A 27,556-nucleotide genomic window follows, 5' to 3' on the forward strand; every position below is an offset into this window, starting at 1 on the left:
CTCTCTTTCATTCCGCAAGTAGATGGATACAGCCTGCTTGTCTTGACTGGTGCAATCGGACTAAAGGAAAGAAAATGATCACATAAGATATAATTTCTCCACTGATATGGCTTTAGGATGATCCGTTTGGTATGCTTCAAAAACAGAATATTTTGCCCGCCCAGGTTTAGTTTTCACTGGAATAAACCTCTCATTGACAATGGTGATTTAATTCTGCTGGTTTGTATTATTTTACCTTTGCAAATGAGACTATGAGAAGAATGAAGAAAATTGTTTATAAAAAGTAATAAATAGAAATAAAAAAAGAAAAGAAAATAAGATGATACCATGTTTTTATTGGACTAACTTAATACGTTTTTTGATTACCTTTGAAAGGTAACCCTTCTTCTGATCTATTGCACTGTTTGTAAAAGATGACCTTCTGCTTATAAGGGTGATTCTGCAATAGGATGTCTTCAAAGTGTGCAACATATAAGGTGCCTTTATCTGGTGCCATTGCTGCCCCCATTGCAGTGCCACAGGTCTGCAAATAAAATGTGTCCAAAAAACAGAAGTAATTTTGGGTAAGAGCTATCATGGTTAGAGTGAGAATGAACCACTTTGGGATCCTGCAGTCAGTTTAGACCCTGCCTGACCAGAGTGAATGCAAACATTGTACTAGTATGTTTCCTTGAGCCTTCCAGATAGCCTCAATTGTCTTTGCAACCACAACGAAATGGAGAAAGCACTACCTCAAATCCAGAAGGATCAAAAGAGGGTCTCTTGTGTAGTAATCTGGAAACTCTGAATTTTTTTTTTAAGAACTACTCTCCAGTTCCCCAAGAGGGAGGACTGGTTCATCCGTCCTCAGAAGTTTCCAGAGCCACTGCACAGACATCTGAGCTTGGACAGGCCTGAAGGAAAGGCAGAATCTTCAACCCCTTTCAAAGCATTGGAGAAGCAGAAGCAATCCAGCGCCGTCTCTCTCGTTTCTGAGCATCAACAACTGGACCCTGCTTCTGAGCAGAAGGTGTAGTGCACTTGTGCAGACCACTTGGATGATGTGGGCACAGCACAAGACCTTTTTGGCACAGATAATACTGATGACAGTCATTGCACAGAAACCCTAGCCACAGTAGCAGACAAATTTTCTCCGTCTGTTTACTTTCAGAGCAGCCATGTTCTTTCTGGCAGAAACTAGCCTCCACATAAGGATATCGCTTAGGTGAAATTTATGCAAAAGATGGCAAATGAGGTGTGTTTTGTTTTTTTTTTACACTGTAGTAAGTGGTGGAGCTGTGGGCAGATGCTTTTTGGACTTCTGTAATTGTCACCTAGGAAGGAAGTAAATAATATTTTTATGAACTGTAAATATAATACTATTTTCTCTTGTATCCTATAATTCTCATCTAGAAGTTCCCCCAAGATTTAGCGAGGCTGCCATGTTAGCAAATTAGGTATGAATAAAGATCAGCAAACAACTGGTGGGTGGTTCTTTATTGGACTAATGTAATAGTTTGATTCCCGTTAATCAGGTTAGTACAAAACCTTAGCTCTTTTATTTCTGCTAGATTAGAAATTTACTTGTTTTGTCATGCAGGCATTCTGGCTTAAATGATTGTTTTTATTGAAATGTGCTATTTTATTTGACTTTTTGTACTCTTTATTCAGGAGAACTTCACATAAAGGTGTCTTGGGCACTGTGCGCCCTGAATTTTATCATTTGTCAGGACAGTATCTGTTCTGGTGTTGTTCAGTAGCATCTCCACTCTGAATCTACCTCTGGAAATAAAATGTTAAAAGTCCGCTGGAACGGCAACAGAAAACTTGACCTGGCATATGCCCAGTCTCTTCCCCTTCTCTCATTCTCTCTAGTCTATTGCCTCGCAACTCCCCTTAAACATTCTACTGGGTTTGTTTTTCCACATGACTGGGAAACAATTGCCTCTTCCACATGGAGTCCTTCTCCTATTCCTGGGAAAATAGCAGGGAATAGCTTGCATTTGCATAATCGTCTTTAGTGCTATTGTGGGTGGGCTTTGGATGCCAGCACAGAGCTGCAGACTGGCCACCTGTCCAGAACAAATGAACTTACCCTTTGTGTAACATTATCTTTTTTTTTTTTCCACAGTGTTATTTCTGTGTAATGAATAACTTGATTAAAATATTATAAAACCCATCATTCACTAAATGTTTGTGTTGAGTTTAAATCCTCCTTTCATAGGAGGGGAAAAAAAGAATTTCCTCTTTCATTTTACGGCATCCCCTAGGGCAGCTAGATTTTCAGGCCCTTCTGACATAGTTTTATAACTGTCTTTGTGAAATTATACTCATGAATATTAATTAGGGATGTGGGAATAAAAAATCTCAATCATTTGCATTCAGTCATATATAAATTATAAATTAAGTGTTGTCCAGTGTGTTCTAATGGTTTGGTTTATATAAAACAATTAGAAAAAAAAACTGAGAAATTCTTTGCGAATGAAATACAGCAAATGTTTTTGGAGACCTTGTTCCTTATGGTTAATGTAGGAAATGAATCCTGCACTTTACAAAATGCTTGATATTAGGAGGTAATTGGATTCCAGCTTCTGTCCTCTTAATTATATCTTGGATGAGATGATTGTAAATGTATTTGACAATTTATTTTACACATTACTGAGTGGCGATAGGAGAATAAAAAGGTTTGAAGCCAATGTGTAACCAAAATAGTCTTTATATTATCAGTTGCAGTACATAATTACTACTACTACTACTTATTTCTATAGCGCTACTAGACGTAAGCAGCACTGTACACTGGATGCAAAGAGAAAGTCCCTGCTCGACAGAGTTTACAATCTAATTAGGACACACAAACAGGACAAATAATATATATCATAATACATTAGTAATAATACTTAAATAATATACATAGTAGATGAAGGCAGATAAAGACCTGTACAGTCCATCCAATGTACCCAACAAGATAAACTCATAGTATAAGGTATGATGTGATACTTCATATGTATACCTGATCTTGATTTGTCCTTGTCATTTTCAGGGCATAGGCCATAGAAGCCTTGCACGGTCCTTATTCTAAAATTTTCTGAAGTTGTCATCAAAGCCCCTGAAAAGCCTCACTCCAGCCTATCCAAATCTGTTCGGCTACGATCAGGACAAAGACCGTAGAAGTCTGCCCAGCACTGGCTTTTTTTCTCAATTACTGGTGTTGCCACCTAATCACTGCTAAGCTTCTTTGGATCCATTTCTTCTAAACAGGGTTCCTTTATTTATTTATTTATTACATTTGTACCCCGCGCTTTCCCACACAATGCAGGCTCAATGCGGCTTAGGTACTTATTTGTACCTGGGGCAATAGAGGGTTAAGTGACTTGCCCAGAGTCACAAGGAGCTGCCTGTGCCTGCAGTGGGAATCGAACCCAGTTCCCCAGGACCAAAGTCCACCACTCTAACCACTAGGCCATTCCTCCACTCGAAATTTCAAAAACAGTAGTGAAACAATGTAAAGTTGGGCTTTATGTGTTTATCCCACACATTTTTGAATTCCGTTACTGTTTTCATCTCCACCATCTCCCATGGGCTGGCATTCCCGGTATCTGCCACCCTCTCCTTGAAAAAGTACTTCCTGACATTATTCCTGAGTCAGCCCCTTTCAACCTCAATTCATGTCCTCTAGTTCTACCACCTTCCCGTCTCTAGAAAAGGTTTGTTTGTAGTTTAATACCTTTCAAATATTTGAATGCCTGTTAGAGAATGACACGGGGGGAAAAAGCTTGTCCCCACCCCGTCCCATGGGTTCTGTCTCCGTCCCTGCCCCATCCCTGCAGGTTCTGTTTCCATCCCCATCCTATCCCTGCCCCATCCCTGCAGGTTCTGTTTCCATCCCCATCCTATCCCTGCCCCATCCCTGCAGGTTCTGTTTCCATCCCCATCCTATCCCTGCCCCATCCCTGCAGGTTCTGTTTCCATCCCCATCCTATCCCTGCCCCATCCCTGCAGGTTCTGTTTCCATCCCCATCCTATCCCTGCCCCATCCCTGCAGGTTCTGTTTCCATCCCCATCCTATCCCTGCCCCATCCCTGCAGGTTCTGTTTCCATCCCCATCCTATCCCTGCCCCATCCCTGCAGGTTCTGTTTCCATCCCCATCCTATCCCTGCCCCATCCCTGCAGGTTCTGTTTCCATCCCCATCCTATCCCTGCCCCATCCCTGCAGGTTCTGTTTCCATCCCCATCCTATCCCTGCCCCATCCCTGCAGGTTCTGTTTCCATCCCCATCCTATCCCTGCCCCATCCCTGCAGGTTCTGTTTCCATCCCCATCCTATCCCTGCCCCGTCCCTGCAGGCTCTGTCTCCATCCCCATCCTATCCCTGCCCCATCCCTGCAGGTTCTGTTTCCATCCCCATCCTATCCCTGCCCCATCCCTGCAGGTTCTGTTTCCATCCCCATCCTATCCCTGCCCCGTCCCTGCAGGCTCTGTCTCCATCCCCATCCTATCCCTGCCCCATCCCTGCAGGTTCTGTTTCCATCCCCATCCTATCCCTGCCCCATCCCTGCAGGTTCTGTTTCCATCCCCATCCTATCCCTGCCCCATCCCTGCAGGTTCTGTTTCCATCCCCATCCTATCCCTGCCCCGTCCCTGCAGGCTCTGTCTCCATCCCCATCCTATCCCTGCCCCGTCCCTGCAGGCTCTGTCTCCATCCCCATCCTATCCCTGCCCCGTCCATGCAGGCTCTGTCTCCATCCCCATCCTATCCCTGCCCCGTCCCTGCAGGCTCTGTCTCCATCCCCATCCTATCCCTGCCCCGTCCATGCAGGCTCTGTCTCCATCCCCATCCTATCCCTGCCCCGTCCCTGCAGGCTCTGTCTCCATCCCCATCCTATCCCTGCCCCATCCCTGCAGGTTCTGTTTCCATCTCTGCCCCGTCTACACAGATTGTGTCCCTGACCCCGCAGGCTTTGTCTTCATCTGAAGAAACCTCAAACAAGTTCCTAATCCAGTTCACCACTTTGGGTCCTAAGTTCACCCTGTCAAGTTCATTCAAGAGCCTCCTATGAGGAGTTGTGGCCAAAGGCTTTGCTGAAATCTGAGTAGATGACATCTAACACACTTCCTCTATCCAGTTCTCTGGTCACCCAGTCAAAGAATTCAGTCAGATTTGTTTGGCACAATTTACCTTTGGTAAAACCAAGTTGTCTCGGATCTTGTAACCCGTTGACTTCCAGGAAATTCACTATGCTTTCCTTCAGCGTTGCTTCCATTACTTTTCCAATAACCGAAGTGAGGCTTACCGGTCGTTTCCAGCTTCTTCTCGGTCACCATTTTTGTGAAGAAGGGACCACATCTGCTCTTCTTCTAAAATTATCAATGTGAAAAGGCCCTTTTCAGTTGCAGTCAACCACACTACTCCTTTGATTTGTATGCCCTATATTAAACAACTATCTTTGGATAAAAGAAATTAATGAAATCAGTTTACTTTTACTTGCAATAATATGTACTAGTAAAAAAGGCCCGTTTCTGTAGGCAAGGAAACGGGCCTTAGGCAGGCAATCCCCCCCCCCCACCCCGTGCTACGGCCCCCTCGAACCCACCCCCTCCCGCGAACCTGTCGATCCCCCCCCCACCCCGGAACGCCGAAAACTGCCGCCACCGTCGCCGCCGTTGTTGTGCTACCTTCCCTTCCCTTCCCGTAGGTTGTTCAATCATCTTAGAAAGTTTAACTCCGTGCGTCTGACGTCAGACGCACGGAGTTAAACTTTCTAAGAAGATGATTGAACAACCTACGGGAAGGGAAGGGAAGGTAGCACAACAACAGCGGCGGCGGCAGTTTTCGGCGTTCCGGCGGGGGGGGTGGGGGATCGACAGGTTCGCGGGGGGGGGGGTTCGAGGGGGCCATAGCGCGGAGGGGGGGGGGGGGGTGACAGCTGATTCCGAGGCAGTAGGAGGAGTAGGGAAACACGCTGCGCGTGTTTCCCTACTCCTCCCCTTGCAATCAGTTGTGTTGACGTCAGTGACGTCCTGCGTGTCTGCCTCGCAGACCACTTGCAGCCAGGGACCCACGGTCCCAAGCATGGAACGTTGGAGGTGAGAATTATTATATAGGATGTGGCCCTAGTCCCAGATGTTGATATATGTTTTTCACTCCAGAGATATGCCAAAACTTCATCCTCCACTTGTAATAGGATACTTGACCACAGGTAAACTTAAATGAATTCTTAATACAAACTAGAATAAGATATTCTGTCTGCTGCCTTTTGATTTGAACAGTCATGCATGATTGAGAAGTCTTCTGAAGGTGATTAACACATAGAGGGATTTGTTTAAAAAATGGTTTATTTTGTTTTTGCTGGATAGAACAGGAAGGGAGCAATTCTATAAGTGTGGGCTACAATTTGTTGCCTAGATGGATCATGCTGAGTGCTAATGCTGTAATGACACGTGGGTGCTAACGTTCTGTTATAGTGTAAATTAAAGTGCCTTTGTTTAGGTGTGTCCACTTATGCTATTTCAATAGCAGGCGTAAACTTGTGTTCCTAAACGTAGCACTTTTGTGTGTAACTTAACTGTGTTCCATAAGTTAACATGCGTAAATGTTGGTTCCACCCATGCATTTATGCCCTAAGTGAGATGTGCATATCATTTATAGAATAGGACTAGGTACTCAGGTTTGCAAATGTGTACTTCATTAGTGTTAATATCCTGTTATTTTAAGTACTCAAAGGGCTCTTACAATTAGGGAGGGGGGGTCACTATATGGTACTTTGATCCAGTGTCATAGACCCTATCTTGGAGTGCCTCAAGGGTTTGTTTGTTTTTTGAATTTCCAGTTTAATTTATTTGTAGTTTCATTATGTGAAATCTTAGCAGGAGAACAGTACGCTCATCGCAGGTGATTTACAGATTGTTTCCAATTTCATATGAAAGGTTGGAAGAGCTGGGCAATATGAATTTGTTTCATGAATACAGCACAGTTGCATAAGGATCATCACATATTAAGTTGCCAGAACTTTTGCGATTTAGGGATGGAAAACCTGTCTAGGATTCTGAGTACAAGTAGAGTGGTCTCGGTGATGCTAGGGGTCCATCTTAGGAGTCAGCACCCAAGAAAAAGATCTAGGTGTTATTGTAGACAATACGCTTAAATCTTCTGCCCAGTATATGGCAGCAGCCAAGAAAGCAAAAAGGATGCTAGAAATGATTAGGAATGAGATGGAAAATAAGACCGAGAATATTATAGTGCCTCTGTATTGCTCCATGGTGCAACCTCACCTTGAGTATTGCGTTCAATTCTGGTTGCCGTATCTCAAAAAAGATAGTAGAAAAGGTTCAAAGAACGGCAACCAAAATGATAAAGGGAATGGAACTCCTCTCATACGAGGAAAGGCTAAAGTGGTTAGGGCTCTTCAGCTTGGAAAAGAGACAGCTGAGGGGGGGTGATTGTGGTCTACAAATTCCTGAGTGGTGTAGAATGGGTAAAAGCAAATCGATTTTTTTAAAAAAACTCTTTCAAAAAGTACAAAGACTAGGGGATACTCAACGAAGTTACATGGAAATACTTTGAAAACAAATAGAAATATTTTTTCACTCAACGAATGGTTAAGCTCTGAAATTTATTGCTGGGATGTGGTAACAGCGGTTGGCGTATCTGGGTTTAAAAAAGGTTTGGATAAGTTCTTGGAGGAAAAAGCCATAGTCTGCTATTGTGAAGCCACTGCTTGCCCTGGGATTGGTAGCATGGAATGTTGCTACTATTTGGGTTTCTGCCAGGTACCTGTGACCTGGCTTGACCACTCTTGGAAACAGGATACTGGGTAGATGGACCATTGGTCTGACCCAGTTTGGCTGCTATTATGTTCTTATGTTTCAGCAATGAGTACATGGTTTAGGTGTTAATGCTGGATTCAGATTTAACTGTCCGGCCACATACTACTGCAGTAAAGCATGCTTGATGAATCTCTCTTGTCGTCCTCCTTCTCCTCCACTGCTAACTCCAGGCTTCGCTCCTTTTCTCTCGCGGCACCTTATGCCTGGAATAGACTTCCTGCACCGATACGTCTAGCTCCATCTCTACCTGTTTTCAAATCCATGCTGAAAACCCACCTTTTCACTGCTGCTTTTAGCTCCTAGCCACAATTGCCCTCCCCTTGTCCCTTCCTCCCTTCTCACCCATTACTTCCCTCACCTGTAACTGTCTTGTCTGTCTGTCTATTATTTTGATTGTAAGCTCTTTTGAGCAGGGACTGTCTCTTTGTGTCAGGTGTTCAGCGCTGCGTGCGTCTGGTAGCGCTATACAAATGCTAATAATAATAATAATAATTAACTGATTGCAGAAAATTCTGCAAACACATCCATGCTTGGCAACATCAGACCTGGCATGTGTGGTTGGTTCAGTCATTGGTTGTGTCACAGGCGGATTTCCGAAATACTGTGCGCTGTGGGATTGCACAGAAAAGACGGAAACATTTTCAGTGGATTTGACCTGCCACTGCTAAATTAGTAGGAAGTTGTGTTTGGGAGAATGATTCCCCAGTTGTAAAGGAACCACGTTGGTTGCCTATAGAATTTTGCATGCAATGTAGATCTTTTCTTTGGGTGACTCTGTTGATACAGGTAAATCAATTTAGATGCATGAGTTGACAGTGGTGGTGCTGGCAGAGTATTCCTTACACTGTGGTACAATTTCTCCGTTTTTTTTGTTTTCTTTCTTTTGGACACGATGAACTGTGCTTTAAATAGACATAGTAACATAGTAGATGACGGCAGAAAAAGACCTGCATGGTCCATCCAGTCTGCCCAACAAGATAAACTCATATGTGTATACCTTACCTTGATTTGTACCTGCCTTTTTCAGGGCACAGACCGTACAAGTCTGCCCAGCAGTATTTCCCGCCTCCCAACCACCAGTCCCGCCTCCCATCACCGGCTCTGGCACGGACCATATAAGTCTGCCCTCCACTATCCTTGCCTCCCAACCACCAACCTCTCTTCCCCCACCTGCTTCAACACCCAGGGTTCTTTGTTTTTACAACTTCTTAGAATGTGTTGGGTTTTTTTTTTTTAACTTTCCTTTTCTGGCATCTTAATAAACGCTGAAGTGTAATCAGTGCAAATATTTTTCTTTCCTTTAAATTCCCTTCATACATATATGTCTGGCTGAAACAAGGGCTTAATTCACTAAATGTTTGTTGCATAGTAGCTTGGCCGGAGAACTGAGGTTTTTGCTGTTAATTCTGAAAGCATTTACTTATGGAGAATACAAGTACAGAGGACTATAGCTTCCTTTCAAAAGATATATTTCTTGAAGCATACTGTAATTTTAAGCACTTTCCTATCTCCCAGAGGAAAGCTTTGATTATAAAAATATCATGTGCCAAGAAACAGTCGCCAGTGTAGCTGAAACGTACCAAAAAGCTGAGAAATTGCAATGTTCATTTCAGGAGTTGCTAGTCTGCTGTGTCTGGTAAAAGCTGAGAAATTGCAATGTTCGTTCAGGATTTGCTAGTCTTCTATATCTGGCAGCCATGGCACATTGCTCTGCAAATAAGAAACACAGCCATTTGCTTACCTTTTTGTTTTTTTTCTTACATCTTCCAAGTGTTGGCCACCTTATGACTTCTCGCTTGCTGCTTTTGACATGGTCAAGGCCATTTTTATTAAATGTATTGCGAAATTTGTGCATGCGATCTCCAGGAATACTAATGACTTGGTTTACTAAAGTGCACTACCACATTAGCTTGGAGAAAAGATGACTGAATTGGGATATGGTAGACATAAAGTTATAAGTCAGATGAAATGGTTAAATACTGCATGTTTAGTACATAGATCTCATTGCATAAAATGGGGCCATGGGTAAAACACGCACAAACAGCATTAGCATAATTTAGTAATTCTAGTGTACAATATAAGTAAATTGCTTTGGTTGTACCACAGAAAGGCGGTATATCAAATCCATCACCCCTTACCTAGCCCTAACTTCACATTACCATGGTAAGATAGTTCAGGGTATTGAACTGCTTGATTTGATGAGAGCGAAGTTGGCATCGTAGAGTGAGGACGCACCAGCAGTTGTTCCGGTGGTGGGAAGCGGGACTGGTGGTTGGGAGGCGGGGATAGTGCTGGGCAGACTTATACGGTCTGTGCCAGAGCCGGTGGTGGGAAGCGGGACTGGTGGTTGGGAGGCGGGGATAGTGCTGGACAGACTTGTACGGTCTGTGCCAGAGCCGGGTTGGGAGGCAGGGCTGGGGAGGTGAGGATAGTGCTGGGCAGACTTATACGGTCTGTGCCTGTGCCAGAGCCGGTGGTTGGGAGGTGAGGCTGGTGGTTGGGAGGCGGGGATAGTGCGGGGCAGACTTATACGGTCTGTGCCCTGAAGAGCATAGGTACAAATCAAAGTAGGGTTTACACAAAAAGCAGCAAATATGTCTTGTTGGGCAGACTGGATGGACCGTGCAGGTCTTTTTCTGCCGTCATCTACTATGTTACTATGTTGTGTAGCAGTGTTAGCTCAGACCCTTAACTGGATCAGCGATGGGCAAAAGGAGAGGGGAGGTGAGAGAGTTCTCCTTCCTGCCTCCACTTCTGCGATGAAGCAGTATAGAGTGTCTGGACTATTGACGACCTCCTCCCCTTCAGCTGGGACCATTGCTCAAGTGTCGGCCAGCAGTTTGGAAGGGGTCTCCATTGATCCACGAATAACAAGCGGCTCAAGTGCCTCGAGTAGGGGTGGGAATGAGCAAGGGGGATCGTCTGCATTGTGTTTGGCTCTTCTGTTGGGGGAGGATTCATTATTTCAAGCAGCAGCCAAGATCCTTTCGCAGGAAACTCTGAATAACGTACCAAGTGAGCAACCAGCCTACTTTCTATATTGAAACCTGGGATATTAAATAACCAGTTGTAACATTAGAGTCACTGTGGGATGTTATACATGGCATGCACACCTCTTTGCTGTCATTGACTCTGGAGAATACTAAAGATATTAAAGTAATTTCGGAGGCTGTCCTTAAGCAGGCTCTGGTAACCGGCTAACAGTCCTTAAAGTTAGAAATTTTGTAGTCTAAAGTTCAGAACTGCACATTGTTCCTTCCTTACTTCTGAAAGTGGTATCAGCATTTCATCTCAACCAATCTGTGGAGCTTCCATCCTTTCGCAGAGAGGACAGCAAGGCTCAGTATTCTTCCTTGAATCTTCTTGATGTGCGTAGAGTCCTCGGATATTTGGAAGTCACGAATGGCTTCCAAGCCCACAATTGCTAGATGGCTGAAGGAAACTACCGTGTCATCTTATTTGCTTACGAGGAAGCAGGCTGCTCAGGCCTTGAGGGCTCATTCTAGGACGCGTACAGCAACATCCTGGGCAGAGACTACCTTACTGTCTCCGGCGGATATTTGCAAGATGGTGACGTGGTTGACACTGCATTAGCAATACAGGGTGGACATTGCAGCATGCTTGGAAACCAGTTTTGGTGCTACGGTCCTCAGGGCAGTGGTGCCAGGATCCCACCTACTCTAGGGATTGATTTTAAACATCCTACAAGTTCTAGAATAGTGGGAAGCTACATAATGGAAGGAGAAATTAGATCTTACCTGATAACGAGGCTTCATTGACTCCCAATTAAAGCGTCACTTTAAACTTTGTGTACTTATTTACCAAATATTATATGGTATGACCCCTGACTTCATTCAATCAAAGTAGGGTATACACAAAAAGTAGCACATATGAGTTACCTTGTTGGGCAGACTGGATGGACCGTGCAGGTCTTTTTCTGCCGTCATCTACTATGTTACTATGTTACCCCATAATGCTGTATTTGGGGCTAGAGACTATTTGCGACTACACTATCCGAGCTGTAAGAAAATCGTTTACAAATCAGTTCTTGTAGCAGGATTTGCTTACTAGGGCACAAAATGCTTGAACTCATTGCCGAAATCTGTTTGAGGTCAGTATGATTACATGATATATTATAAAATGTTAAAGACCTTCTTCTTTAGCAGGTTTCTGGGTGTCGTTCCTGAACTTCCTGTGTAGACAACTTGACTCATCCTTTAACCCTGCTGACATTTGGTCTGATTTTTGCAATTTTCCTTTTATTTTTGTTGTAGTTCTCATGTATTCATTTTGCAATATGTACTTTCAGCGATGATGCACTGTATTGTTAACCACATTGAACTCAAATTGTTGAGAAAATGTGGGATATAAATGTCATAAATAAATAGATAAATTTCTTTCGATTAGTCCTTTCCACTATTCCAGAGGCTCTTCCAAGGTTTCTGAGATGTTTAGTTGGTGCGAAGTAATGGGACAAATAATGACTGTCACCTTGTGTGATGCTTCCTGTATATCTCTTGTTCTCTACAAGTTGTCCAGAGTTGAGAGAGGACTACACATGTTTGCTTGTCTGTTTAGGTTAGTGAGTTGTTTGTTATGTTTGTTCTGAGTTTCTCCTTACTACTTGTCTACATAAATACTGGAGAGCTGGACTGGATGCCGAGACACGTATTTTTAGCTCTCAGTCTCCACCCGCTGGTTGATGGACACTACTGTCCTACAGGTTTTGGAGTAGTGAGAAATGGGAAGAAAATGATCAGCTAAGACCTAATTTCTCCTTTTAACTGTTTTTTTTTTTTTTAAAGCACTGTCCTTGACCTGTCATAGCACAGGGAACTTATTCCATTCCATGAAACCCACTATGGAAAATACAAATATTCTGGTTTCTACCAGATGTATCCGCAACAAGAAGGAACAACAAGTTGATGCAATCCCTCTGACCTCAGCAAACCTGGTGGGTGATACAAAGTCACAGCTTCACATACAATAGTACATCTCACCACAGTGCCTGCTGAATAATTACCAAAAATTTAAACTTCATTCGAAACAAAACTTGTAGCCAATGTAGATCTTATAAACAGGGAGTAATACAAGAAAATCTGGAACAACCGTAAGTGTCATGAACAGCAGAATTTTGAATCGATTGCAAAGCCTCTATCTAGCCCATGGAAGACCTAAATAGAAAGAATTAGAGTAGTCTGTTCAAGATAGAATTAGCCTTTGCACAACATTTCTGAACTCCTCAAAAGGAATCCTCGGTTTTATTTTACTAATCATCCGTAAACGAAAATAAGACTGAACGATACTTTTAACCTGGTCACAAAATGATAAATGGGTATTCAAGATTATTCCATGACTATGAATTGTCTGGAAAACCTCAAATGCACACTCTGATAATCCACAAAAGGAGGAATCAGAGTACAAGAATGACTGACTGGCAACTGTCCCAAACAAGTGGGTGTTATCCCCTCCTACCAGCAAATGGAGGTAGAGAAACAGATCTTTTCCAATGATATCACCAGTATTCAGTGGAAAACTCCAGTTTAACACAGTACACATTAAAACATTTTAATAGACAGCATAGTGTGTAAGTGGAGGTGGAACATACGGACAAGTAAGAGATAGAATAACAGGAGTTAAAAAAAAAAATAAGGGTGACTTGCCAAAGGAAAAAGGGTGACTTGCCAAAGGAAAATTTGTAAGTTTTTTTTTTTTTTTGGGGGGGGGGGGGGAGGCAGTGTAGCATGCACTGTCAGCTATTTTGGTGCAGAAGTCAATTCTCTGCTGGTGGGCACCCTTTTGAACCATACTGTTATTTATTTATTTATTTATTTATTTATTTTATTTATTTATTTATTGTATTTGTACCCCACATTTTCCCACCTTTTTTCAGGCTCAATGTGGCTTACAGAGTATGGAAATGAAAACGTCGTTACATGATTTGAAAAAAAAACAAACCAGTCAATCATAAGCTGAGGTGAAAGAGGAATTCAGATGGAAAGGTGTTGGGTAAGGTCGTGTGAGAGGTGTTTTAGGTGTACTTGGGTAGTTTAAGGAATGATTTGTTTCATTGAGGGTGACTTTTGTAGGCTCTGTTGAAGAGATGTGTTTTCAGAGCTATGAAGAATCGTCTAACGATGTTGCTTATTCTTATAGTGCTACTGGACATATACAGTTCTGAACTGTGGAGATATATATTCAGGTTCAATATCTGCCGGTCCCAAAGTGCTTAATATCTAAATGGGTGGCTGAAGCAATGGGAAATAGTGACGTCCGTAGCTTCATTGGCAGAAGCATCAATTGAGCTCTGGTTCTCGATCCATTTTCATAACAACTAGGCCACTTCCGGTATCCAAAGCCATCGGTTCAGTGCAGACGAAGTTGCACCTTTGCCAATGTTTAAAGACATCTAAAGACTCAATAGCAGCCAGTATGCATATGCTTTTGATGGATAAAATAAAGTGGTGGTCTCAGCAAATCATGGCAAACTTCAGTCAAGAAAAATTAGTAGTATATAACTCGCACTGTGGCAAAATATTGTAATTGCTCATAAAACATCTAGATTTATTTTATTTAAAGGTACCTGACATGCCACTCAAAACACACATGGTGTTGCTAGGCAGTTTGCAATATTTTTAAAAAAGGAGGTTAAAAGAAATACAAAGTTGAAAGTTAAAAGAGCTGAAAGCAGATTGCATGAGAGAATGGGTAGTGAAAGAAGGTAAGGTGTCGAGAATTAATTAATAGCGAGGTCTGTTATCCAAAAGAACTTTAAAATAACCAGATCTTGAGCTGGGTTTTAATTATTTGAGAGATGATGATGTGCAGATGTAGTCTGATAAAGAGTTCCATAAATGAGGGCCAAGGTAGCCAAAGGCAGGCTCAAGTATGATCAAACCAAATCTGATAAGGTGGTGGTACATTTAGGAGAGAGGTCTGAGTTGAATGTAATGAACAGGAAAATACATAGGTCGTGATCATAGTAGAAAGACAGGTGTGCCAGGTAGTTTGTTCTTAAAAACTAACAGTATATTGTGCTTGACTCTTGCTGAAACTGAATCTCTTATATAGATACTTTTTATTTTAAAAAAATTATAACCCCACTCTATCCTACGATTCTAGGCAGTTTACAATAATTATATTTTTCCATATAGATCTTTTACTAATTAAAAAAAATTCTATCCAAAACCAGGGATGGCAGGAAAAGCAGGATTTAAAAATAGCATTGAAAACCCGCTATGGGGGGGGGGGGGGGGGGGGAGAGAGGGTTATTTAATGGTTAATATGTGCTGTTAGTAAATAACCTTTCTTACCTTAACTTCCCACTATTCCAGGGTGAGTGGGTAGTGATATCCATCGACCAGCAGGTGGAGATAGAGCATACAAAACTGAGCCCTAGTACATAGACCCCTGCTACTGGCTCAGTTCCTCAGTATCTTCTGTCTCCAGCAGGTGGTTTGAAATGTTACTCTTTCTGTCTTTCTGAGGCCTGTGCTCCTGGACCTGCTGATTAGTTGGTTCCCAATTTGAGCGTAGCAGCTGGTGCAAACATACCTGGTGGTGCTGGGTCCCTGTTGTGTAGACTGCCTGGGGTGATCTCTACTCCCGTTTCTTCTAACTTTGGAGCCTAGCACTCAAAAAAAAAAAAAAAAAAAAAAGGGGGGGGGGGGGGGGGGTCAGAGCACGAGACTTGGTGACCCAGTTGTTAGCTATGCCCATTAAGGAGTGCTACAAAGTGCTGCGGCTTCTGAATGGGCGCACAGAACTCTTATCCGGCAGTCCCGCGGTTCTGCGCCTGGGAGAGTGTGCTTCTCCGCCTCAGCCGCCAGTGCATGGCTGTGCCCGTATTTGGGAGGCGCAGATCAGAGACATGGCATTGCAGGCCATTGTGCTGGGCCCTCCCGTCGAATGTGGGCAGGGGCACTATTCCATCTGTTTTATGGTCCCCAAGAAACGGTTGCGCCCGATTTTTTGGACCTCAAGGGGGTCAACCGATGTCTGTGAGTTTCCCACTTTCGTATAGAAACTCTGTGGTCTGTGATTACATTGGTCTGAGAAGGAGAATTTCTCACCGCTGTCAACCTCAAGGAGGTATACCTGCACATCCCCTCCATCTGGGGGCCGCATCAGCAGTTTCTACACTTTATTTTATTTTCAGCATTCGTACCCCACATTTTTCAGACTCAGTTCAGTATGGCTAATTAAAGTATTTGATAAACTGCCTTTTTGAACAAGTCATAAAGCAGTAGAGAAACACCAGTGAATGAGAGCTTCAGGTATACTGCCTCAACTGTATGCAGTTCTGCCTCACTCAGGTGTACAACGGATTTATTTATTTACTAGTAAAAATGGCCTGTTTCTGACACAAATGAAACGGGCGCTAGCAAGGTTTTCCTCGGAGTGTGTATGTTTGAGAGAGTGTATGTGAGAGTGACTGTGTGTGAGAGAGAGAGAGTCTGGGTGCGAGTGTGTCTGTGAGAGAGAGAGAGAGAGTGTGTGAGAATGAGAGTGTGTGCAAGTGCGTATGTGAGACACAGTGTGAGAGAGAGAGTGTTTCATACAGATACAGTGTGTGCGAGAGAGAGAGTGTGTGTGAGACACAGACTGTCTGTGAGACTGAATGTATGAGACCAAGAGAGAGTGACTGTGTGACACATAGAATGTGATATAGTGTGTGTGAGAGACAGAGTGAGAGAGAGAAAGACATTGACTGTGAGAGAGAGTGTGTGTGTGACAGAGACGCCCCCCCCTCTCTCTCTGGTGTCTGAGCGTTACTGTGCAGGACGCTGAGCTGTGGCTGTGCTTCAAGGAACTGACCAATCCTATTTAATAGAATGCACCTCCAACATTCTGAAGTCGAGAAACCTCGTGTGGTTGGTCACTTCTGCTTGTGATGAACCTGGTAGTACATGATGTCAATTCAGGAGATGGATACAGAGAGCAGGAATGCCTCAGCCATGCAGTCAGCTTCAGAATGTTGGAGGTACGTTTTATTATATAGGATTAGGATTTATTTATCGCCTTTTTGAAGGAATTCACTCAAGGTGGTGTACAGTAAGAATAGGATGGTCTATAAACCTGACTGGTGTGCTATTCTTGAGGGGACTGAAAGTTCTCTACCCCTGCTTTAGAACAGGAAGTAAGTTATAGCCTGAGGCTCCAAAGTGTAGACCTGGGAGCAACATCAGAAAATGTTTCTTCACAGAAAGGGCAGTGGATGCATGGAATGGACTCCCAGTGGAGATGATAAAATAGTACCGAAAAGAAGGTGAGGATAAGTATATAATGAGAGACAGTGATTGTCCAGGGGGCTGTGGCATTTTGCCAGATGTAGGTGGTAGTTATTTTCGATTGATGCAGAATTTCTGGGCAGGACCTGGGAAAGAATGGGGGTGTTGGATTAAGGATATAATTTTATATGCTTATTTACTTGCAATGATTGGCAGCCAGTGACCAATACAGAAACTGATATGGATAAGAAATGATATCCCAAGTTTTTATGGCCGGCAGCTGAAATATATCCTTACAGCATAGACATGAATCCTCGGACAGATTAGATGTACCAGTCTGCCTATTCCTGCCATCATCCGCTGTACTACTGTAGAATCTAATTCAGTGAGTGGAAAGAGCAGTTTTGTTGAAGTTTCCGTGTTTTTTTTTTTTCTAGAAAACCATTTCACTTTGCATTTTGCTAGTGATACCTGTGTTTATCATTGTCTGCCACATTGATCTATATTATCCTGGTCAAGAAGGGATGGAATGAACGGAGAGATATTTGCATATAAGTACATAAGTAATGCCATACTGGGAAAAGACCAAGGGTCCATCGAGCCCAGCATCCTATCCACGACAGCGGCCAATCCAGGCCAAGGGCACCTGGCAAGCTTCCCAAACGTACAAACATTCTATACATGTTATTCCTGGAATTGTGGATTTTTCCCAAGGCCATTTAGTAGCGGTTTATGGACTTGTCCTTTAGGAAACCGTCTAACCCCTTTTTAAACTCTGCTAAGCTAACCGCCTTCACCACTTTCTCCGGCAACGAATTCCAGAGTTTAATTATACGTTGTGTGAAGAAACATTTTCTCCGATTTGTTTTAAATTTACTACACTGTAGTTTTATCATATGCCCCCCTAGTCCTAGTATTTTGGAAAGCGTGAACAGACGCTTCACATCCACCTGTTCCACTCCACTCATTATTTTATATTCCTCTATCATGTCTCCCCTCAGCCGTCTCTTCTCCAAGCTGAAAAGCCCTAGCCTCCTTAGTCTTTCTTCAGAGGGAAGTCGTCCCATCCCCGCTATCATTTTAGTCGTCCTTCGCTGCACCTTTTCCAATTCTTCTATATCTTTCTTGAGATGCGGCAACCAGAATTGAACACAATATTCAAGGTGCGGTCGCACCATGGAGCGATACAACGGCATTATAACATCCTCACACCTGTTTTCCATACCTTTCCTAATAATACCCAACATTCTATTCGCATTATCTCCTCAAATTGTGCATTGTTAGTGGGTACCTATTCTGGTGGTACAGCCAATACTTCCATGGTACAATTTGGTATTTGTAGTAGTCTTGTGAGTTAGCTCCACAAGAGGCTCTTACATAATCATTTGTATACTGCTTTGAAGACCTTTATCCTAGAAGTTAGTAACTGTGCTTTGCAGTACTAGTGGGATGATAATCAGTTGTTTTAACCTCAATTCAAACAAAATGTTACCTGTGATACTGTTGCATTGTGTGTCTAGTTCTTTAATACACCAAATTACTTTGCTTTTGTTCTACATAGTATGATGATTTATTACAGAGAGCAAATAAAGTTTAATTTTATTGCATTTGTGTTTATTTTCTAGGCGATTCAGAAATTGGCTAGCCAGTATCTAAAGAAGGATTGGCCTGGAGTAAAAGTGGATGAAAGAAGCAATTATAGGTATCTAACAACTGAAACATTTTTTAAAAATCTAAATTTAGAATAGGAAAACTGATAATGTGAACTCAAAGAAGTGAATATTTTATACTAGTAAAAAAGGCCCATTTCTGACACAAATGAAATGGGCACTAGCAAGGTTTTACTTGGAGTGTGTATGTTTGCGAGAGTGTATGTGAGAGTGACTGTGTGTGTGAGAGAGAGTGTGTGTGAGAGTGACTGTGTGTGAGAGAGAGAGAGAGTGTGTGTGTGTGTGTGTGTCTGTGCTCCTTGGAAGAAAAAAAAAAAAGTGTGTGTGCTTGGTTTTGAGTGTATGGGAATGACGGCTGTGTTGGGGAGTGGAAACAGAGATTAACCAATGGGCTTCCTTGCTCGTGTGTAGTAATCGTCATGCACCATGGCTGGAGTCGGAGAGGAGAGGGAGGGCGGTGGAACGGTGAGCGAGCGGCTGCGAGAGGGTGGGTGAGGGGGACTGTGGGCGGGGGGACGGGGTCCAGCGCCAATGTTGGTTGGTTTTGAGTGTATGGGAATGAGGGCTGCATTGGTGAGTGGAAACAGAGATTACCCAATGACAATCCGATTTGTTGAGTGTCATTGCTCCGCCCTCAACGTCATCACGTTGTGACGCGGGGGCGGGGCTGACACTCATGGGATCTTGCAACTACAAATTTAGAACGTTGGAGGTGCCTTTTATATATAGAGATTTTGTTTATGGCTTTGTAAACCTTGTCTGTTGTTTATTTTCTGTTATACTCAACAAAACCAACTGTGAATCGTGTACCTGCGCACTGAAAACCAACTGTGAATCGTGTACCTGCACACTGAAAACCACTGTGCTCTTCTGAGTTCAGTGTTGCACTGGTTTAATATAAAGGTGGGAGGAAAAACCTCGTACTGCGGCTCAACACGGTCACTTAACTGGAACGCTTATTTGGCTGACAAAATTAGAGCTCACAGTTCAAAAGTGTATTAAACCAGTGCAACTTTGCGCTCAGAAGAGCACAGTGGTTTTCAGTGTGCATGTTCATGATTCACAGTTGGTTTTATTGAGTAAAATGTTGTATAGTGAATCTGATCTACAGTTATTTACATTTATGTTTATTTTTACTGTTAGCCACATTGAACTCGAGCATGTTAGGAATAATGTGGGGCATAAATACCAAAATGAGTAAATATAGGTGCTTTTCTGTAAATGCAATTAATTGCTTTTGCAGAATATGGCCAGCTGAAGTGGAGGAGTGACCTAGTGGTTAGGGTGGTGGACTTTGGTCCTGGGGAACTGAGGAACTGAGTTTGATTCCCACTTCAGGCACAGGCAGCTCCTTGTGACTCTGGGCAAGTCACTTAACCCTCCATTGCCCCATGTAAGCCGCATTGAGCCTGCCATGAGTGGGAAAGCGCAGGGTACAAATGTAACAAAAAAAAAATTCCTGTTGTTAACAGCGCTCTGCTGTTCAGAGAGAGGCTGAGAATGAAGTTCTCATGTACTGCAAAATGTGTTTTGCAGAACTGTCCCCTAGAACAGCAGTTCTCAGCCCAGTTCTGGGGCATACCCACCCAATGATATTTTCAGGATCTATGCCATGCATATTCACTGGGGGGGGGGGGGGGGGGGGGCAATTCTGTATTTAGGCAACTGGTAGGAGCCTGTTCTGTTAAGGAATGTGGGGCATCTACTTTCCTTTATAGAATACTAACGTTACAGTAAAAATATGTGCCCGTAAGTTAGGTGCAAGCTGACGTGTGTGTGCCTAAGTGCCGGAGATATGCATGTATGGTATTCTATGAATTACATACGTGTGAGTCCTGCCTGTGCTCTGCTCAGACACTGCATGTGTGTGTACAATATACTGAAGGTAATCTGGGGATCTATAAACTAAAAGGTTTCTCAAAATATTAATCTATGGAGAAAATGTAGAAACCTATGAATATTTAAATCTATGACCTAAATATCTATAGTGATGTGCAAAATAGCATGATAATGTGAGTAGTGCTCAGAAATAGGTGCATGAAATAAGCTATTGGGCAGCTTGTAACATCAACACCCTTACCACCATCATCGCACTAACAGACCCTCCCTTCCTACCTAAAAAATGCTGGTACTCGATACTTCAAATAGGGCTAAAGCAAAGAAAAGCCTTTCGGCTGTAGACCTAGGGCTGTAGAAGATAATAACATGTACTTAGCTCTATAACCGTTGCAAGTGCTGGGTGCGACTAGGGTTGAGTCAGCTGCTCATCTGTACTTGACTCTCATTTCATTTTCTTTTTTTTTCTTTTGCTAGTGCTGTGATGAACCATACTGAATCATTTCACGCTCTCAGCATGCTTAGCATGTTTTGCCTTCTGGCGTCCTCAGGAGAACGAAATCTGAACATAAAAATATAGAATGTGAATAATACTCATTGCTATAATACTACTTGCTCACTAATACTTAGTATCCATTTACTAAACACAAAAAGTTCTTCTTACGTTGCTTGGAGACCACCGAGTGAAGGACAGACAGCAGTCCCGACTCAGATCGGCTAGACGCTGGTGCATGCGCAATACACTTTATATGCCCACCCTGAGGACGCCAGAAGGTGAAACATGCTAAGCGTCTTGAGAGCACGGCATCACAGCACTAGCAAAAGAAAAAATGAAAGGAACGTATAGATGAGCAGGCTGACTCAACCCTAGTCGCACCCAGCACTTGCAACGGTTATAGAGCTAAGTACATGTTATTACCTTCTACAGCCCTAGGTCTACAGCCGAAAGGCTTTTCTTTGCTTTAGCCCTATTTGAAGTATCGAGTACCAGCATTTTTTAGGTAGGAAGGGAGGGTCTGTTAGTGCGATGATGGTGGTAAGGGTGTTGATGTTACAAGCTGCCCAATAGCTTATTTCATGCACCTATTTCTGAGCACTACTCACATTATCATGCTATATTGCACATCACTATAGATATTTAGGTCATAGTAAATTTAGATTTAAATATTCATAGGTTTCTACATTTTCTCCATGTGTACAATATATGCCATGTAAAATATATATGTTTTACAGAATAACATGTAGGTAGAATTTTGGCATTTACATCCATATGTGCAGACATAGGCTTATATATTCTAATGAATTATGCACATAATCAGCGCTTAAGGGCAGACTTATACGGTCTGTACCAGAGCCGGTGATGGGAGGCGGGACTGGTGGTTGGGAGGTGGGAAATACTGCTGGGCAGACTTATATGGTCTGTGCCCTGAAAAGGACAGGTACAAATTCAAGGTAAGGTATACACATATGAGTTTGTCTTGGGCAGACTGGATGGACCATGCAGGTCTTTTTCTGCCGTCATCTACTATGTTACTATGTTACTTTATAGAATCGCTCTTCACATGTATATTTTGAAAACCTGACTGGCTGGGTGTGCCCTGAGGATTGGGTTGAGAATTGCTGCTCTAAAGATTTAATTCAAACACGTGACTTGGAATAGGAAAGATCAGGCATAAGTGATCTCAGCCCTTACCTGTGTATAGTTTGGGGTCCTCAAGTAGTGCCTGTTTTCAAATGTGGTAGAACCATTCATACAAAAGAATCTTCTCCTTAATTTTGCAAATCAAGTTGTCCTCAACAGAGACATAGCCAGACCTTGATTTTGGGAGGGAGGGCCTGAGCCCAAAGTGGGAGGACATATTTTGCCCTGCCTCTCGCCGCCCTTGCCACAACCCCACATACCTGGGCTGGCGAGGGTCCCCAAGCCCTGCCAGCAGAAGCCTTTTTTGTGTGGTGATACTTAGCACTGCGTTGCCTGCACTGCTTTCCCACCCTGGCACGCATGCTTGGTTTTAGTGAAATTGAGCATGTGCAAAGCTCACTTATGCTCAATTTCATTAAAACCAAGCTTCCTTGTCATCATCAGCAGATGAATCCATTACAAATGGGTTGTGTCCACCTACCAGCAGGGGGAGATAGAGAACACTGAAAACCATAGTGCCTCGGACGGCTAGCTCCATCTGCCTCTCAGTATTTCTCTATCTCCCAGCAGAGTTGGACGCAGCTTGTTCAGCTCCTTGAAGATTCTGCCTGGGGTGGCTCCTGTGCTTTTGCCAGTTGTAGCAGGGGTGTTGTGGCTAAGTGGAGCCCACTTTAAAGGCACATAGGTTCACCCTTTCCCTGCCTTACCCTTCCCACCCTCTTCTGCCTCTGGAGTACCTCTGTAGCTGTTTGCTTCCAACTTTCCTCACAGTGTTAAAAAAAAAAAAATTGCGCTTTGACAGCGCTGCTATTTCTGAGGCTTTTCCTGACTGTGCAGCGTGACTGGAGCTTGTGGACTCAGTCCTTTGAGGTAAGAGCGGTACTCAGCTCCTCCAGGGAGGGCCCACGGATGGCATTCCAATCGTGGTGATTTTGGCGCAAAGCCGACATTTTGAATTTTATTCCGCTATTTTTCAGCGATGGCTGCTGAGGGAGTTAAGCGCTGTTCCTTTGTGGCAAGCGCAGATCAGCAGCGGGGCTCTGTAAAATGTGTTGTTTAGACGGTAGAGCCAGTACGAGCATGGTGAGCGATGATTCTTCCCGCTCGATGGAGCTGGCAGCGGGCGCCATCTTGGAAGCGCCGCATGGCTCAACCCTCGCAGTTGCGGAGGAGTCTAAGAGCAGAGGGGCGCTTCAGGCCGAGTCTACCAGACGAGCTCCGTTCCCTGTGGCTTTTAATTCGGAGACGGGAGGTCAGGGTGAGTTTTTCTCCCCCGAGTTTGTGCTTATTTTACATAAAGCCTTCATGCTGAGAAGAGCTCTGCCACAGGTGTCTGACGTTGCTACCTGGTTCCCCTCCGACTGATGATGGCCCGGGGCTGATGTCAGACGTGGATTCCCCTGAACATTGGATGCACGCTAAGCATAGACTGGTAAATTCTCCGTCGGAGAGTGGCACACCCCCCTCCCCCCCCCCCCCCCCCCCCCCCCCCCCCTGGTCGGGCTGTGGGGACTCTGAGGGATCTGGCAGGCCTTCGTGGTCTGAGGAGCCAGAGGAAGGTGCCAGTTTGCCATTGGATCTGGATGATCCCACTACGGTTCGGATTTTCCACTGCGATGAGCTGCCAGCACTTATCTCTGATGCCTTACAGGCCCTCTCTATTGATGATCCTGTTAAAGGCGAGGCCGCCTCTGGTAATCAGAGGATGGCGAGTACTAAGAAGCCTACTCGAGCCTTTCCTTTGCATGACTCCATCCAAGAGCTTATTTCTGCTCAATGGGCTGACCCAGAGGGGCCCTTGAAAGTGGCCAGGGCGATGGGGCATCTTTACCCTCTGAGTGAGGAGCACTTGTCCCGTTTTGGGATGCCTAAAGTGGATGCCTTAGTCACGGCGGTGACAAAAGAACCACCCTCCCAGTAGAGGGAGGGGTCGCCCTGAAGGACATTCAGGACCGGCGGCTGGAATCAGCGCTAAAACGGTCCTTTGAGATTTCGGGCCTACTTTGTTGTATCTAGCAGTTAAGGCGGTATATCAAGTCTCAAATAAATAAATATTTTGTTTTTAGCCTATTCTTGGATAGAACTGGATGTCCATCAACCAGATCAGCTTGGCTAGTGGGTTGAGATAGATATTCAACAAAATAGGGAACAGTATGGATCCTTGTTCCCTGCAGTTCAGGGCCCAAGGTGGTGATGAGGTGGTGGTTCTGTTATATTTTTCTGTATCAGGTCCTGTAACAGAGAGAAATGTCCTTTTCCAAATCTTAGTTATTCTAGACAATATATTGTCTGATTTACTTGAGTATATGCTTTCTATTAAAGCAGAGAGTGTTTTGTATGCTGATGGAATCATATTTAAAGCTGTCATAGTGGCTAAATGTTCATTTTGTTTGGATTTCTTATCATTCTAATTCTGTTACTACAAAAGTGAAGGATGCTCAGTAGGTCTATTTCCATTTTGATGATTTAAATAAAGGAAGTTAATAGAAACTAAAATACTGTAGAGTCTTGATTATCCAAATGTAAACTGGGCCGACAGATTGTTGGATACCTGAAAAGTTGTATAATCCGAGCTCTATGCACTGCACCCCCCCCCCCCCCCCAAACACACACACACACAGTCAGCTCATCTCACTCCCCACCCAACCAACCAAGCGTAGGCTCCCTAGGTCTACCTTCAAAGCCCTGGTGGTCCGCAGTGAGGTTGGGACAAGAGCGATCGATCCCCAGTTGCTTCTGTCCACCCTAGTTCCACATTCAAAATGGCTGCCTAATAACCTTCTGGAAATTGTGGAATCATTTTACCCCTTTGCTTTATATATTACATTGGCTACTGCTTAAGTCATGTTTTTTCTTTAAGTTATTTTGTTTGATTTTTTTTTTTTGGGCGCTTCAGGGTATGAGACGTCGGTATTTGAATGTTCTTGTGTTGCCTTATCACTATGGTCTGGTATCTCTCATAATCTGGCATTGCTTTCTGCAGAGGAGTTTCATTTGTTGTGAACACAAAGTTCATGTTTTTCAGAGGCGTCTCTGAAGTTTTGGAATCCACTCCATGAGGATTTTAACGTTCTTAGTATTTTGTCATCATTTAGATGTTTTTCCTCTCCGTGTGATAAAGTTGAGGGTTAGGGGAAGGTAGGGTATCTGTTTATCTTGTTGATGCTGTTGTAATCAGAACTGTACGGTCTTGTGGCTGAAAGTGGCAGGCTATAATGTATTAACTTATGGTTTAACATTTTATTGATGACTTGTACAAGAAAATACAGCAAATATTTAAGTACACTGAAAATCAGAGAGAACCATACACTCACTGCGCCCAAAATAATGCCTTGTGTCATCCAAATTTTTATCATCAAACCCCCTCCCCCCACCCCTCTATTGAAAAGTTCAGGCTGATGATGTATTCCACAATGTGATGAAAACAAACAGTCATCATTGTACAACGAACAAGTCCTATTACAAACGTACAACAGTCAGGCCTGCCGTGAACAGTCCATACTTTTAACTTCTCCCCCCTCCCCCCTTCCCCCCTCTCTCCCTCCCTCATACCCACATTAACCATCAGTTATGAACCAAAAATACACAATAACACCAACATCCCTATAAAAAAATAAATCACTCACAAACGATTCAAAATAAAGCTGCGTGCTTTAGGTGATAGTGTTTGTATATAGAGCTCCCATATCCCCAAGAATGCTTTCCGTCTCCTTGGGGAGCATTCCACCACCCTACGCTCCTGTAAGAGCAGCTCATGCAGGCGATTCCTCCAATGCCAAAAATTTGGTGGTTCCGTCTGCATCCATGCAGACCGGATGAGCTTCTTCCCTATAATGCCCGCTTTGCGAATGAACTGTCGGACCCCTCTAGAACGTTGCACAAAAACCTTGTACCTGTCTAATAAAAACCCCTGATAATGTATTAACTTAAATTCTGGGAACCTCACAAAACGTAGGTTGTTCCTGTTGGATCACTTTTCAAGATCTTTAACCTCTCACAACTCACTCACTACTCTCTGCAGGACTTATGAATTTTATATAGTTTTTCCATGCAGTCATCTGAATCTTACATCCGTGTACTCCGCCAAATGTACACTAAAATTTGCTCTTTAGTCTTACAGCTTGCTGTTGGACCAGTTTGCAATATTTGTATACTGCTTTTACTACTTAGTGGGTTTGACCAATGCTGATAATTAGTGCATTAAGATAACACAGAGGTGTTTGGTTGTAAATTAATTTTTAAGCATTCACTAAATACATATATTTGGTTTCCTGGAATGGTTTTTATTTTTGTTACATTTGTACCCCGCACTTTCCCACTCATGGCAGGCTCAATGCGGCTTACATGGGGCAATGGAGGGTTAAGTGACTTGCCCAGAGTCACAAGGAGTTGCCTGTGCCTGAAGTGGGAATCAAACTCAGTTCCTCAGTTCCCTAGGACCAAAGTCCACCACCCTAACCACCACTAGGTCACTCCTCCACTGTTGCTACTATTTGAGATTCTACATGGAATGTTGCTATTCCACTAGCAACATTCCATGTAGAAGTCGGCCCTTGCAGATCACCAATGTGGCCGCGCAGGCTTCTGCTTCTGTGAGTCTGACGTCCTGCACGTACGTGCAGGACGTCAGACTCACAGAAACAGAAGCCTGCGCAGCCTTCTACATGGAATGTTGCTAGTGGAATAGCAACATTCCATGTAGAATCTCCAATAGTATCTATTTTATTTTTGTTACATTTGTACCCTGCGCTTTCCCACTCATGGCAGGCTCAATGCGGCTTACATGGGGCAATGGAGGGTTAAGTGACTTGCCCAGAGTCACAAGGAGTTGCCTGTGCCTGAAGTGGGAATCAAACTCAGTTCCTCAGTTCCCTAGGACCAAAGTCCACCACCCTAACCACCACTAGGTCACTCCTCCACTGTTGCTACTATTTGAGATTCTACATGGAATGTTGCTATTCCACTAGCAACATTCCATGTAGAAGTCGGCCCTTGCAGATCACCAATGTGGCCGCGCAGGCTTCTGCTTCTGTGAGTCTGACGTCCTGCACGTACGTGCAGGACGTCAGACTCACAGAAACAGAAGCCTGCGCAGCCTTCTACATGGAATGTTGCTAGTGGAATAGCAACATTCCATGTAGAATCTCCAATAGTATCTATTTTATTTTTGTTACATTTGTACCCTGCGCTTTCCCACTCATGGCAGGCTCAATGCGGCTTACATGGGGCAATGGAGGGTTAAGTGACTTGCCCAGAGTCACAAGGAGTTGCCTGTGCCTGAAGTGGGAATCAAACTCAGTTCCTCAGTTCCCTAGGACCAAAGTCCACCACCCTAACCACCACTAGGTCACTCCTCCACTGTTGCTACTATTTGA

At 43.7% G+C, this 27,556-nt stretch overlaps 1 protein-coding gene across 2 annotated transcripts in view; it reads left to right on the top strand.

Annotated features, from left to right (window-relative positions):
• Positions 1 to 27,556, top strand: part of FCHSD2 (FCH and double SH3 domains 2) — a 324,668-nt gene that overhangs the window by 108,718 nt on the left and 188,394 nt on the right. For both annotated transcript variants that reach the window (XM_030200031.1, XM_030200032.1), the window contains exon 4: positions 18,659 to 18,735. In XM_030200031.1, the coding sequence (XP_030055891.1) occupies positions 18,659 to 18,735 (77 nt within the window). The remainder of the gene's footprint in view (positions 1 to 18,658; positions 18,736 to 27,556) is intronic.

This window comes from Microcaecilia unicolor, chromosome 4, assembly GCF_901765095.1.
Source record: "Microcaecilia unicolor chromosome 4, aMicUni1.1, whole genome shotgun sequence".
Taxonomy (NCBI): Eukaryota; Metazoa; Chordata; class Amphibia; order Gymnophiona; family Siphonopidae; genus Microcaecilia; species Microcaecilia unicolor.